This window comes from Dendrobates tinctorius, unplaced genomic scaffold (genome assembly GCF_039654945.1).
Source record: "Dendrobates tinctorius isolate UK_male_01 unplaced genomic scaffold, ASM3965494v1 ptg000152l, whole genome shotgun sequence".
Classification (NCBI taxonomy): Eukaryota; Metazoa; Chordata; class Amphibia; order Anura; family Dendrobatidae; genus Dendrobates; species Dendrobates tinctorius.
Window position 1 is genome coordinate 3,100,725 of NW_027361819.1, and position 16,022 is coordinate 3,116,746.

The 16,022-nt window shown below is 47.7% G+C and overlaps 1 protein-coding gene across 1 annotated transcript in view; it reads left to right on the top strand.

The window, feature by feature from the left end:
- Positions 1–517: 517 nt before the first annotated feature.
- Positions 518–16,022, top strand: part of LOC141050731 (uncharacterized) — a 107,675-nt gene continuing 92,170 nt past the window's right edge. The window contains exon 1 of the mRNA XM_073547341.1: positions 518–1,544. Coding sequence (XP_073403442.1) covers positions 518–1,544 — 1,027 coding nt within the window. The remainder of the gene's footprint in view (positions 1,545–16,022) is intronic.

The following is a 16,022-nucleotide window of genomic DNA, read 5'->3' on the forward strand; positions in this document are numbered from 1 at the left end:
CCGGACCCTCAGCACCAGTGTATGTTTCCATGGGGCGTATTCTGTAAGCATTTGCTGCAGATTGGACGCTGCTTACAGCCGCAGCGTCCATTCCGCAGTGTCCAGATGATACAGCATAGTGGAGGGGATTTTATGAAATCCCTTCTCCACTGAGGGGTATAGAGATGTTTTAGGTATGGTGTGCTGGAGGATGATACTACCTGTTAGAGTGGGTGCTCAAAGCTGGATGTGACAGTGTGCTGGGAGTCCTTGATGGGAGAATCTGAATTGGGGGGATTGTGGGAACCCCTGGATCTCAGTGTATGGCTTTGGAGTGATTTCTGTGGAAAAGCTTTGGTTATCACTACACCTGTAATGGGGGCTTTGGTTGACACTACTGTGAGGGGGGTGGGAGCTGGATGTGGCTCTCAAGGTCAGAAAGGTTGGGGACCACTGATATAGAGGATGAAACGCTGCAGACTACTAGAAGCGGAAGTCAGAAGAAAGAGTATTTTCAGTTTCATTTACAGATCAGGAAATGGCAGCCGCGGTGCTGGAGGGCGAGTTGAGCTGCCACATCTGCCAGAAACCTCACACTGGGCCGGTGTCACTTCCCTGTGAACATGTCTTCTGTCTGCTCTGTATACAAGACCATCTGGCCGCGCAGGACAAGTCTGAATTTTATACGTGTCCTCAGTGTGGGAAACGGTTCACTGCTAGACCTTCCGTGGAGAGGAAATCAGAGCTGAGAGGAGCGGAGCACCCCAGGTGTGCGCGGGAAACAACTCAGGCGCCTTGTAAGTACTGTGGTAACCCTTCAGCACCTGCCGCTAAGATCTGTCTGAAGTGTGAAGTGTCCCTGAGTCCTGCACATTTGGCCGCACACGAGTCGCTGGAACACAAGTTAGTAAGTCCAACAAATTCTCTGGAGAATCAGAAATGCTCGGTCCACAATCTGCCCCTGGAGTATTACTGCCTGCAGGATTCTGCCTGCATCTGTTCAGACTGCTCCATGCTGGGAGAGCACCGAGGACACCCCGCCGAAACTCTGGACGAGGCTGCCACAAAGAAGAAGAAGGAACTGAGGAAAAGTCTCCAGACATTGGACTCCGAAAGGAAGGAAACAAGGATGACTATTAAAAGTCTCCACGAGAGCCTACGTGCAGAAAAAAAAAAAGCCAGAAAACTGGAGAACCAGGTGATCGCCGTCTTTGGAGACCTGCAGGAACAACTACATGTCCTGAAAAAAAAAGTCAAATCTGAAGTCTCCATACAGAAAAGTCAAGTCATAAAATATCACTCCAACGTCATCTCAGAATTAAAAGAAGAATACAAGGAACGATCCCGCTCAATAAGTGATATCAGGAGTACGCTTCGCATGACCGAGCCATTATCTGTACTGCAACAAGAAGCCGCACCGAGCGAAGCCGCACCGAGCGAAGCCGCAGCCTGCGAACAAGAGGACGAGGACAAGAAGCCTCTGATTAGGGAAATGGACGCTGATCTGATCCTAGCAAACATGCACAGAAGTCTGACTGAAATTGTCTCCTACAGCTGCCACACAGGTAGAAGGATTTCCTATTCTATCCTAACAACCCATTGAGCAATTGAGCAGTGGTGCAACTAGTGTCCGATAGGCCCCCACCTGCATGGTGGTCAGATGTATGGGTCCTTGTAGCATTCTAGATCCTATTGTGACATGTGTATACATCCTGGTATAATGTTCACCATCCTGGGCCCCTTTCTGGTATAATATTCCCATCCTGAGCCCCTTCCAGTAATAATGGCTACCATCCTGGGAATCTTCCTGATATAATGTCACTCATTCTGGCCCCTTCCTAGTATAATATCCCCCATCGTGAGCCACTTCCAGTAATAATGCCCCTATCTTGGGCCCCTTCTTGCTATAATGTCCTTGAAAGTGCCCGTGCTTCAGCTGAATGTATGACCGTGATGGCTATGCCCCTGCCATTGAGAGAAATGTATCAATACTGTCTAATTCTTATTGAAAACTTAGATCTGACAAGTCTTAAAATATAAGCCAGAGCTTCATGTTGTTGGATAAAACTGTCTAATTTTAATACTGTGTAGTCAAAAGGCCTCACACACATTATATTGTCTGCCGAGCCCCCCGACATCAACAGACTTGGATGACAGTCTAATGTGTATGGGGACACTGGCTGAGAGATGGTCGAGGGAGATGACGATCACTCATGTCCGATTTTGGACTGCCGTGACATGACTGTCGGAGGCTTTCTCATAGACAGCACAGGAGCTCTCAGCAAAATGTATGGGAAAGATGGCTCAGACGACTGACCGATCAGCTGAAGTGTTTGGTCGATAGTCATCTAATGTGCAATGTGGACTAAACATCTATGACGACACAGAATTTAATCGTAATTATCCAGATGTCTATTTTCAGTAGACCTGGAGGCATAGACTGTTATCTTTATGTTGACTCTTCTTGTAGGTTGAATTGATATTTGTAAATTGATGAACGGCTGTTATTTACCTATTATACAGTTTATTGTAAGGTTATCTTTGCAAAACAAGGACGCAAGGTCACTGATCAATGGATGCTTGCTTAATATGTTGAATGACTATGGTGTGGGTCTTGTGGCTCATTGACTTGCAAAACAGTGGAGGAAAAATCTATGCAAAAGTGATTAAATAGTCAAACAATGTGAGTTAATCTCATCACCCCTTCCCCTTGACCTACGAATAATGGCTTGAAGAACAGTTGTGAAGTATAAAAAGGAATATGTGTCACGAGCGCTTCGGAGGTGACAGGCTATCATCCTGCGTCAGGCTTCAGAAGGTTTGAGCGCCTGTCCATACAGACTTCTCCCTGAACCATCTGCCTCTAGGACCCAGCGTTGACCTCCTCCTGCCCTGAGAAGTTTGGATCTATTTAGTTAGTGACTCAGCTGTGACCCAGTGTGGGTAATAGCTTCATTTCCACTTCTGCTTGCTAGAGTGTTGGACCTTCTCAGAGTGCTCCAGTTTGGTGTCTGGAATTCCTCTTCTGGTATCCATATCTGGCGATTCAGCTAAGTGTTCCCCTGTTTGTCTCACCTTACGTCTTTAGTTTAGCGGAGACTGCCTAGCGCGCATCTCCCTCCCGTTCCCTATTCAGGACTAGGCCCCAGGGAGATTCAGGGCCTCACATTCCGGCTCGGCGATTGGTGAGGAACCAATATAGGGACTCGGTAGGAGTTCTAGGGAGAGATTAGATCTAGCCTAGGGGGCCTTTAGTGCTTGAATGTTCGTAAGACATATGGTGGGGATGGGCAGGGGTAAGCATCTCAGGATGTACAAAATTTTTGGCAGAGTAAATAGTTTTACCGCGAGGTTCCTCCCCCACCAGGTCAAGTCTTTGTCCTTGAAAGATCTACTGTCTTTAAGAATTGATTCCTCTATTTTTTTAACGTTGAATTTGACTGTTTCCGATAGATTTGCAAACTGTATTTCAAGCTTCGACCCTACTCATCTGGCAATGAAGAGCAAAAAGTAGGGATTGTGATTTCTTTATTGCAGGGAGATCCACAATCGTGGGCTTTTTCCTTACCACAGGACTCTGTCTCCAGTCTGTGGAGGGTTTTTTTTTGGGCCCTGGCCCTCATTTATGATGACCCTGATCGAGTTACCCTGGCGGAGTCTAGACTTCGCCGCCTCCTGCAGGGGAACCGGTCAGTAGAGTCATATAGCTCTGAATTCCGTAGGTGGGCAACTGACACAAAATGGAATGATGCATCTCTTAAGAGCCAATTTTGTGAGGGTCTTTCTGAAAGACTAAAGGATGTTCTGGCTATGTATGAGGCTCCTGCGCCTTTGGAGGCGGCTATATCACTTGCTATACGTGAGGATAGACGCCTTCGGGATCGGTGGGTAAGACCACTTTCCCCAGGTCCCTTTGGTGGGAGTCGTTCCCCTGTGTCCGAGGATCAGCCTGGCGGTGAACCTGTGTTGGGGGAGGAGGTAGAACCCATGCAGTTAGGAGGGGCTGCCACCCCGTATTTCTCCGCTGAGAGTCGCAAGAAAAAAGGTGTTTGATTTTTCCAGGGGGGGGGGGGGGGGAGGGTCATTTTATTGGAGCCCGCCCTTTGGTACCAAGGCAAAAGGGTACTCTGTTAACCCTTGGTGGTCTGGAGCTAGCTAGATAAGCAGGTCGTGCATTTTTCTTTTGCTTGCAGTTCCCGATTTGTCCTGTCAGCAGAGGTAAAGCTAAAGAGCAAGGCCGAGAACATTTCTGTGTTTGTTGACAGTGGAGCTGGAGTCAGTATGGTGGACGCCGAGTTTGTGCTGTACATTAGCTAAGCCTATTCCCATTTTCGCCATTGATTCAGCTCCACTTACACAGAAGACTCTCATACAAATTGTTCATAATATAAAACTGAGGGTGGGGCCAACCCATTCTGAAATAATTCCATGCTATGTTTTAGAGGGGCTACCTACTCCAATTGTGTTGGGCCTACCCTGGCTGGTCAGACATAATCCGGTGGTGGATTGGCAAGCCAGGGAAATTATTGAATGGGGAGATTACTGTCAGGAGAACTGTCTGAATGTTTCCCTCTCTGCAGTCTCTGCACAAATCTTGCCGATGTAACAGGCCAGATTAACCCCCCGCCCAGAATATACCCGGGGTTAATGTGGCCTAAGCCAGATTATACCCCTCTGGGTCAGAATATACCCCAGCTGCTGTAGATCAGATTTTTCACGCTTTTGAGAATCATTGAGTGATATACTTAATAACAGGGCCCCAGGCAACGCACAGGAGCCCCAGATAATACACAGGGGCCCCAGGCAGCGCACAGTGGGGTAGAGGACACTCATGGGGCCCCAGACAGCGCACAGGGCCCCTGGCAGTGCTCAGGGCCCCAGGCAGCACACGGGGCCCCAAGCAGCACAAGGGGGCCCCAGGCAGTGCACAGGGCCCCAGGCAATACACAGGGTCCCCAGGCAGCATACAGTGACCACAGGCATCGCATAGGGCTCCAGGCAGCTCACAGGGGCCCCAGGCAGGACACGGGGGGCACAGACAGCGAACGGGGTCCCAGGCAGCACACAGGGCCCCAGGCAGCACCCAGGGCCCCCAGGCAGCGCAAAGAGCCCCAGACAGCGCACAGGGGCCCCAGGCAGGATACAGGGGCCCCTAGCAGTGCACAGGGGCCCCAGGCAGCGAACAGGGGGGGAGAGACAGTGCACAGGGCCCCAGGCAGCACACAGGGGCCCCAGGCAGAATACAGGGGCCCCAGACAGAATACAGGGGCCCCTGGCAGCACATAGGGGCCCCAGGCAATGCACAGAGGGACAGAGACAGTGCACAGGGGGGCAGAGACAGCACACAAGGGGGGAAGAGACAGCGCACAAGGGGGAAAAGACAGCACGCAAGGGGGGGGGAGAGACAGCGCACAGGGCCCCCTGTGCGCTGTCTCTGCCTCTCTGTGCGCTGTCTGGGACCACCTGTGTGCTGTTTGGGACCCCCTGTGTGATGTCTGGGGCCCCGTTCTTGAGTATATCACTCAATCCTGTGCAATGTCTGGGGATTTTGTGTGATGTCTGGGGCCCCTGTGCGATGTGTGATGTCTGGGGCCCCTTGACGATGTCTGGGGGCCCCTGTGCAATGTCTTGGGGCCCTGTGTGATGTCTGGGGCCCCTGTGCAATGTCTGGGGCCCCTGTGCAATGTCTGAGGCCACTGTGCGTTGTCTTGAGCACCTGTACGATGTCTGAGGCCCTTGTGTGATGTCTGGGGCCCCGTTCTTGATTAAAACACTCAATCCTGTGCCATGTCTGGGGCCCCTGTGCGCTGCGTGGGGCCCCGTGTGCTGTCTCTGCACCCCTGTGTGCTGCCAGGGGTCCCTGTATGCTGCCCGGGTCCCTGTGTGCTGCCTGGTGCCCCCATGTGCTGCCTGGGGCCCCGTGCACTGCCTGGGAACCCGTACGCTGTCTCTGGCCCCCGTGTGCTGTCTGTGGCCAAGTTCGCTGTCTCTCACCCCCCCCCCCCGTGTGCTGCCTGGGGCCCTGTGCGCTGTCTGGGTCCCGTTCACTGTCTCTGACCCCCGTGTGCTGCCTGGGACCCCGTTCTCTGTCTCTGCTGCCCTGTGTGCTGCCTGGAGCCCCGTTATTGACTATATCACTCAAGGGTTCTGAAAAGCTTGAAAAATCTGATCTACAGCAGCTGGGGTATATTCTGACCCTGAGAGGTATAATCTGGCCTAGGCCACTTTAACCCCGGGTATATTCTGGGCGGGGGGGTTAATCTGGCCTGTTACTCCGGGATTTCTGAAGGGCTTTAAGGATGTCTTTTCGGAGAGGGGGAGTCAGGAACTACCCCCGCATCGTGCATACGATTGTCCCATTAACCTGATCCCCGGAGCTAAGCTGCCCAAATCCAGACTGTATAATCTTTCTGGCCCTGAGAGACAGGCTATGAAGGAGTTCATTGCCGAAAGTCTGGAGAAGGGACACATCAGACCCTCATCTTCGCCCGTTGCGGTGGGGTTCTTCTTTGTGAAGAAGAAGGATGTCGGCTTACGTCCCTGTGTAGATTTCCGGGAATTAAATCAAATCACCATCCGAGACCCATACCCTCTGCCTCTGATTCCAGATTTGTTCAGTCAGGTGGTGGGAGCTAAAGTGTTCTCCAAGTTGGACATAAGGGGGGCTTACAATCTGGTTAGGATCAGAGAGGGGGGCGAATGGAAAACTGCCATCAACAACACTCAGGGCGCCTTTTTTTTTGAGCCTGGTTATGCCATTCGGTCTCACTACTGCCCCTGCAGTTTTCCAGCACTTCATCAACGACATATTTCGTCATTTGGTGGGCAGGTTTGTGGTGGTCTATTTAGATGACATTTTGATTTATTCGCCGGATTTTGGGACACATCAGGTTTTACAGATCTTAAGAGATAAACTGCAGGCCAAACTGGAGAAATGTGTTTTTGCCGTACAAGAGATACAGTTTTTGGGATATTTGTTGTCATGTTCCGGTTTTCGGATGGATCCGGAGAAGGTCCGTGCTGTCCTGGACTGGGACCGTCCTGAGAACCTGAAGGCCTTGCAGAGTTTTCTGGGCTTTACAAATGTTTACCGAAAATTCATTTGGAATTACTCTGCAATTGTTAAACCCTTTAATGACATGACAAGGAAGGGGTCGGATTTTTCTAATTGGTCAGAGGTTGCTCTGAATGCTTTTCCTCCCTAAAAAACTGTTCTGCCAAGGCACCCATACTCACTCAACCCGATGCCTTTCAGCCATTTATTGTAGAGGTTGATGCATCGGAGGTGGGGGTGGGGGCTGTGTTGTCTCAGGGTCAGTCTCCTGGTAAATGGCACCCATGTGCATTCTTTTCGAAAAAATTGTCCTTGGCCGAAAGGAACTATGACGTGAGCAACAGGGAGCTGTTGGCAATTAAATTGGCATTGGAAGAATGGCGACATTGGCTGGAGGGGGCTGCCCATCCAATTACAGTTATTACTGACCACAAAAATCTCTCATATCTGCAGTCGGCCAAGCGTCTGAACCCAAGACAAGCTAGGTGGTCGTTGGTTTTTACAAGGTTCAATTTCGTGGTCACTTTTCGCCCCGGGGTCAAAAATGTCAAGGCGGATGCTCTGTCTAGGAGCTTCCCGGGTGGGGGAGACCAAGAGAGTCCAGTACCAATATTGCAGGAGGGTGTACTTGTTTCGGCACTATATCCTGAACTGGAGGCTGAGGTGTTGGAGACACAGGGGGCGCCCCTGCCTACTGTCCTTCAGGGAAGCTATTTGTACCTCCCAGTCTGCGTCACAAGGTTATTAACGAACACCACAACTCGGTGCTAGCAGGGCATCCAGGGGGTAAAGCAACTGCGGACCTTCTCTCTCGTCGTTTTTGGTGGCCAGGGTTGCAACGGGATGTGGTGGAACAGGTGTCCACATGCAGTTCTTGCGCTCGCTGTAAGGTATCAAGTACTCACCATCTGGTACTCTCCTCCCATTACCAATTCCCTCCAGGCCTTGGACACATCTACCCATGGATTTCATCACGGACCTACCAGTATCTGCGGGTAAAACGGTGGTGTTGGTGGTCGTGGATAGATTTAGTAAAATGGTCCGTTTCGTCGCATTACCAGCACTTCCTAATGCCAAGACTCTGGCCCAGGTTTCCATTAATGAGATCGTAAAACTTCACGGGGTTGGAGTCTCCTGGATATATCACTTCAGCTGCTCGGCTGTGCCATAGTGCTAATAAAAATGAACTGCTCCAAGGGGGCAAGCGCAGCCGAAAAATTAAAAGCGTATGCTAGACCTGACGATTCAGATGCCGCACGGTCCCTCAGAAATAACCCCTCACAGGTTCAGCGTAAAAACCGCCCCTCTGAGGGTGGAGAGGAGAGTGTGCAGGAGGAATTAACCCTCAAGCAGGCATCTGAACAACTGATGCAGGCCATCTCTTTAACCAGAACATCGCTGACGGGGAAAATAGAGGACGTGTATACCGAGGTGGGGCGTCTTCGCCAAGATATGCAGGCCATGAAAGGGCGTATTATGGAGGTGGAGACGAGGGTCTCCAAGGTCGAGTATACCATCGCTCCCATGGAGGCCAAGCTTACGAGAGCGGCGGGCTCGGTAAACGCATGGAGGCAAAAAGCAGATGACTTGGAGAATAGAATGCGCCGGAATAACATCAGAGTCATTGGTCTGCCGGAGCACTCGGAAGGTCAGCATCCGGAACAGTTTCTAGAAGATTGGCTCAAAACCTCTCTGGGAGACGAATTCTCCCCAACATTTGCTGTGGAAAGGGCCCATAGGGTCCCCACAAGACCTCTTCCTCCTGGGGCCCCACCTAGACCCTTTTTGGCCCGTCTCCTCAACTGCAGGGACAGGGATTCAATTCTACGTCTAGCTCGACAAAAGAGTCCCATTAAGTTCAACAATGCCGTGATCTCAATTTTTCCAGACTTTTCCATGGAACTTCAGAAACAACGAGCACAATTCGTGGAGGTCAAGAGGCGGCTCCGGGAGAGGAATATCGTGTATTCAATGATTTATCTGGCCAGACTCCGGGTGGTTCACGGGGGTTCTTCCCTATTTTTTACGGATCCGGTGGAGGCGGCTGAGTGGCTGCGGTTCCACAAAGGGTCTGCTGAGAAGGAATCCTAATGTTTCTACTGTTAATCAGAATTCTTTCCATTGACGGTTTGATTGGAGCCTTTTCCACGGACGCCTGGATTACCAACAATACCGGACACTGAGTTCAGTGATGGTATCCCCGTGTTTATTCCGTGATGGGAGAGCAGGACTTTGCTCCCGTATTGTTTGTTTTTCCACTTTGATTTTTTTTATAGTGGTTTTGGTTTTATTTATTTTTTTTCAGGTATAATTCGCAGCCAACAGCAATTTCAGTCAGTGATGGTATCCCCTTCCTTATTTGTTGATGGGGGCGTGAGACTGTGCTCCAACACTACTAAGTTCTTGTTTTGTTTTTTTCTTCAAGGTCTTAGTTTTTATAGTTATTTAGTTAAATGCCGCAGCCGATGCCAATTTTGTTCTCTAGGTGATATCTCTGCACTCTGTTTGGGTACCACTATGCAACATATTCAGATAGGCGGGAATGGGTTCTGAGCTGATTTGTATGACCTGGAATGTAAGGGGCATAAAAACCCCCCGAAAGAAAATTAAGGTGTTCTCACAAATTAGACAATATCGCCCTCATATTGTGGCTCTGGTGGAGACGCACCTAACCAGGGATACGGTTCGATGGGTGCAAAAACCATGGGTACAGTGGTTTATACATGCTTTTCACACCAGCTATTCCAGGGGAGTTTCATTATTAATACATAAAGATGTTCGGTGGGAGACCAGGGAGGCCCGGAAAGATCCTGAGGGACGGTTTGTGTTTGCGCTAATTAACTCTCAGAAATATGTTATCCTGTGTATTTGCAACCCTCCCCCAGCGAATATGTCAATTATCCAGAAGGCATTGAGTTTCCCCCTGAATTACCCAGATGCTCACGTTATTTGTATGGGGGACTTTAATTTAGTTATGAATAATCATCTAGATAAACTGAGACTAGGTGATGGAGTGCAGAGCGGGACATCCCCCCGGTTACATCCCGGCTGTCACAATTTATGGCAGGAAGCGGGTGGCTGGATCTATGGAGAATGCGCCATCCTGAGACGAAGGAGTATACTTGCCACTCCTCCACTAAACGCTCTGTCTTGCATAGATTACATTTTTGGATCCGGCGGCCTGGCGACTTGGGTAGATGATGTTGAACATGGCAGTAGGGGGATTTCAGACCATAGTCCGGCTATTCTTAAACTTAAATTTCGCCCTTCGACCAACAGGATAACATGGAAGTTGAACCCCTTTTGGCTGAAGTTGATAAAATCGCCTGATAGGACGATAGATCAGTTACTTTGCTTCGTCTCGTCCCACCCTGAAACCCGAAATGTTAATATATTTTTTTGGACACTCTTAAAGCTTATCTGAGGGGTTGTTTGTCCTCTACGATCTCTTATATTAAACGGGTGACATCGGAGGAGGATGGCAGGATGGAGCGACGTCTGAAAAATTCGGAGGCAGCCTATATATCTGATCAAACTAATAATAATAGGGTAGAGTGGTTGACTGCTCAAAGGTTATATACTCAATATATTGATACTAAAACTAAACGTAAACTATTTTTTACTAGACAATCTTATTTTGAAATGGGGAATCAGGCTAGTAAATTTTTGGCTTATCTGGTGCGACAGCATAATACAACTAACACGATTCTGCAGATTCGCCACTCGGATGGTACTCTGGTTTCTTCAAAGGAGGAAATTCTGAAATGTTTTTCCGATTATTATAGTTCGTTGTATAACTCTAAAATTGATGTGGATGGCCCTGAGTGTCTAAATTATTTGTTAGACATAGAGTTTCCTACGCTGAGCCCTTCCCAGCAGGCCTTTATGGATGCTGAATTTACTCTGGAGGAGGTGGAGGATGCCATAAAGGATATGGCCTCTGGGAAGGCCCCTGGGCCGGATGGATTCCCTGTTGAACTGTATAGGAAATACCAGGAGATACTGGCGCCTCTTTTGTTGACGGTGTTTCGAGGGATTTGGGAGGGGGGGTGCATGCCGGATTCTTTCTATGAGGCCAATATAATAGTTCTTAAAAAGGAGGGGAAAGACCCTTTAGATTGTGGATCTTATCGGCCCATATCATTGGTAAATGTGGATTATAAGATTTTTGCAAAAATTTTGGCCAAGAGGTTAAATTCAGTCATATTGGATCTTGTACACTCTGATCAAACTGGCTTTATGCCTGGTAAGAGCACCTCCATTAATATTAGACGAGTCCAGTCAGTGGTCCAATATAGCTCTCTGGAGCAGGACAATGAATGGGCATTGGCATCGCTGGATGCGGCCAAGGCCTTTGACTCTCTTGAATGGCCTTTTCTCCGTGCATGTTTGCAGAGGTATGGATTCGGTGATAGATTTAAAAAATGGGTCAGTATTTTGTACATGAAGCCTAAGGCCCGGGTCATTGTAAATAATTCCATATCTGAGCCATTTTCACTGCATAGGGGAACTCGTCAGGGGTGTCCCCTTTCCCCGGCCCTTTTTGCTCTTGCTATTGAGGCACTGGCAATTCGTATAAGATCTTCCCCTGATGTTACTGTTATAGAGATAGCGGGTAGGACAGATACCATGGGCCTATATGCTGACGACATGGTGATATTTATGGACAAAGCGGAGGAGACCCTGACAAGAGTGATCACTATTATAAATAAATTTGGTAAATTTTCTGGCCTATACATAAATTGGGGGAAATCTGCTCTGATGCCTCTTTCCCATTCTCCAATGCCACGACTTGAGACTCTCTCCTTGCTACCCATTGTAACCAGTTTTAAATACCTGGGTGTCCATATTTCTAAAGACAGTAAACTTGATCTGCACCTTAATATATATCTGCTACAGGAGATGGTTAAGGCCAAATTTGGGGTAAACTTCCACTGTCTGTGGCCGGACGTATTAATTTGATTAAAATGATATTACTCACCAAGCTTAACTACTTTCTTCAACATAGTGCTATAGTGGTGCCCAGATCCTTTTTCACCAATTTGAATTCTCAGATCACGTCCTTTATATGGGGGAACACTAGGCCCAAACTTAAGCTAGCCATTTTGCAGAGGACCCCGAAGGGAGGGGGGGGCAGTGTTACCCAATTTCTTTTTGTATTATTTATCTGGGCAGGCCAAAGCCATAACCACGTGGATGCCCGGCGGTCACCTACCTAATTCTAAAAACCATTTACTTCATGACGCACAAACTAGTTGCCCTTTGGGATTTTTGGAAACGAGGAAAACAAATGTCTCACGACTGCTGCCCCTGCTTCGTCTGGCACGATCAATATGGAAACAGATCAAGAGGGTGGTTGGATTTGAGGATATTGTGGCTGAGATGCCCCTATGGAATAATGGCTACCTTCCGGCGTTACTTGAACATCCATCCGCCGAGTTTTGGGCTCAATATAGTGTCTCTACGATACGCGATCTGTATGACCATGGAACTTTGATCTCTTTTGAACAATTACAAATTAATCGCAGTGTCCCGAGGTCTCAGTTCTTTTGTTATTTACAGCTAAGATCAGCGTTTCAATCACATATGAGATATATAGGTACAGATAACGCTATTTCATCTCTACCCTTGATAGGGATCCTTAAATCACAAGGCCCCCAGGGTCTCATCTCCTCTCTATATACATATCTGTTGTCAATAGGGACAGAGTCCACCATAGACTCCATTAAGAAGAAGTGGGAAAGGCTCATCCCAGATACACAGGGAGAGGAGTGGGAAGAAATACTGGAATCATCGATCAAGGTATCTCCATCTGTTAACAACAGGATGATACAGTTATATATCATAAATCAGTCATATTTGACTCCAACTCGACTCTTTAAGATGGGTTGATACCAATCGTCGGAATGTTTAGATGTCATTCAATAGATGAAGACTTTATTCATATGATTTGGTGTTGTCCTGTTGTTGCACAATAATGGAGACAGGTGACATCACTACTGACGTCTCTGGTACAAATTCCTGTTCCCCTTGAGCCACTGGTCTGTCTACATGGAGTATGGGATGAGGAGACATGGGGTCAATATGTTGGGATATTTCTAAGGGAGACACTGTTTATGGCACGAAAGGTATTGGCATTGCGGTGGATGAGGAGTTCATCTCCCTCTCTCGGGTCCTGGATCAGTCTGGTGAACTTGATTATTCCATATGAGCGCACATTATATCAGAATAGAGGGTGCCCAGGTAAATTCGTATAACTATGGGAGAGGTGGAATTTCTCTCACCTTACTTTGTAGAGTGTAGATGTCACATAATAAATAGCTAATTGTGTGGAAGTAGGCTGCGGAATAGTTTTTTTCTTTTTTTTTGTTCTTGTAGATGTAGGTACGATTTAGTAGTTAGGTAGATATCATCGCTGGAATAATAACACAAGGCCATAGTGATTTAATGTACATTATGTTTTGCTTTATTTGCATGCAACTGGTATTTACATGTCGCTGTACATTTTAATGTCGTGTGAAATACATGTGTATTTTATATTATGTTTAACATTTCATACCAGTATGTATGCTGTACACTTGTTATGGTTCAATAAACAAATTTAAAAAAAAACAAAAACTTCACGGGGTTCCCTCCGATGTCGTGTCTGATCGGTGAACCCAATTTGTTTCCAAATTCTGGAGGGCATTCTGTTCTCGACTGGGGGTACAGCTGTCCTTCTCTTCAGCCTTTCATCCCCAGTCGAACGGGCAGACAGAGCGGGTCAACCAGAATTTGGAGACATACCTCAAGTGTATCTCTGAAAACCAAGAGGACTGGTCATCTTACTTACCATTAGCTGAATTTGCAATTAATAATCACCGTCAAGAGTCCACTGGCAGGTCACCATTTTTCGGTGCGTATGGTTATCATCCACAGTTTGGTACCTTTAATGGGGGAAGGGCTTAAGGAGCTCTGGAGGAGCGTTTCGCGTTGTCGCTTTCTTCCGTGTGGCATGGCATCCTGAAGAATGTGAGAATTATGGGAGACAGGTACAAACGTGTGGCTGACAGGAGACGTGTGCCAGGTCCGGACCTGAATGTGAATGACTTTGTGTGGTTGTCCACTAGGAATATTAATTTGAAGGTTCCTTCTTGGAAGTTGGGACCAAGGTTTATTGGTCCTTATAGAATATCTGCTGTCATAAACCCAGCGGCGTTTCGTCTGGAGCTTCCTCAAGCTCTCAAAATCCACAATGTTTTTCAAAAATCTCTTCTTAAGAAATGTGTGAACCCCATTGAGGGCTCATCCCCACCGCCCCACCCAATTTTGGTAGATGGCAATTTGGAGTTTGAGATTTCGAGGATTGTTGATTCTCGTCTCCTTCATCATTCCTTGCAGTACTTGGTGCACTGGAGGGGTTATCGTCCAGAGGAAAGGACGTGAGTGTCAGCATCAGAGGTGAATGCCCCCAGGTTGGTTAGGGCATTCCATACCTCACATCCTGAGAAACCGAGTCCTGAGTGTCCGGAGGCCACTCGAAGGAGGGGGGGTACTGTCACGAGCGCTTCGGAGGTGACAGGCTATCATCCTGCGACAGGCCTCAGAAGGACTGAGCGCCCAGGGCCGGCTCCAGGTTTTTGAGGGCCCCGGGCGAAAGAGTCTCAGTGGGCACCCCTTTAACACATACCACGATTCATGCCATGTGGCATCCGTGGTGCTGGCCAAAAAACGGACTTGTCTCCGTGTGGATCACACGGACATGTATATGATCCACACGGACACACGCTCTGTGGCAAAACACGTTCATGTGAAGGAGACTATTGATTAGTAGTGTACATATGAAAGAAAGATGAGAAAGAAAGAACAGAGAGAAAGAAAGGAAGAACAGAGAGAAAGAAAGAACAGAGAAAGAACGAGGGGAAAGAAAGAACAGAGAAAGAAAGGAAGAACAGAGAGAGAGAAAAAAAGAACAGAGAGAGAAATAAAAAAAGACTAGAGAGAGAAAGAAAGAGTGGACAGAAAAAAGAACAGAGAGAGAGAAAAAAAGAGGGGAAAGAAAGAACAGAGAGGTAGAGAGAAAGAAAGAGAAAGTAAGAGGGGAAAGAAAGAAAGAACAGAGAGAGAAAGAAAGAACAGAGAGAGAGAAAGAAAGAAAAGAGAGAGAGAGAAAGAAAAAACAGAGAGAGACAAAGAACAGAGAGAAAGAAGAAAGAGGGGAAAGAGAGAGGGGAAAGAAAGGACAGAGAGAGAAAGAAAGAGGGGAAAGAAAGAAAGACCAGAGAGAAAGAAAGAAAAAGAACAGAGAGAAAGAAAGCATGGACAGGAAAAAAGAACAGAGAGAAAAAGAAAGAAAGAGGGGAAAAAAAGATCAGAGAAGGAGAGAGAAAGAAAGAAAGAGGGGAAAGAAAGAACAAAGAGGGGAAAGAAAGATCAAAGAGGGAGAAAGAAAGAAAGAAAGAAAGAAAGAAAGAAAGAGGGGAAAGAAAGAACAGAGAGAGAAAATCCAATCTACCTGAAGATTTCATCCATTATAAGTTTATGCTTAGAACATACAACACTGCCCTTCACCTCTCCAAACAAACCTATTTCAGCACCCTCATCACCTCACTGTCCAATAACCCGAAACGTCTCTTTGACACTTTTCATTCTCTACTCAACCCAAGAGTACAGGCCCCAACCACGGAGCTCCGAGCTGACGATCTGGCCAATTACTTCAAAGAAAAAATTGACCAGATTCAACAGGAAATTATCTCCCAATCACCTCATACCATGCACTGTCCTCCCTCCCCACTGCATCTAGCTCACTCTCTGATTTTGAACCAGTCACAGAAGAAGAAGTAAGCAGGCTCCTTGCATCTTCTCGCCCAACCACTTGCACCAGTGACCCCATCCCATCACATCTCCTCCAGCCCCTTTCGCCTGCTGTCACCCCTCACCTAAGTAAAATATTTAACCTCTCTCTCTCTTCTGGTATCTTTCCCTCCTCATTTAAGCATGCCATCATACA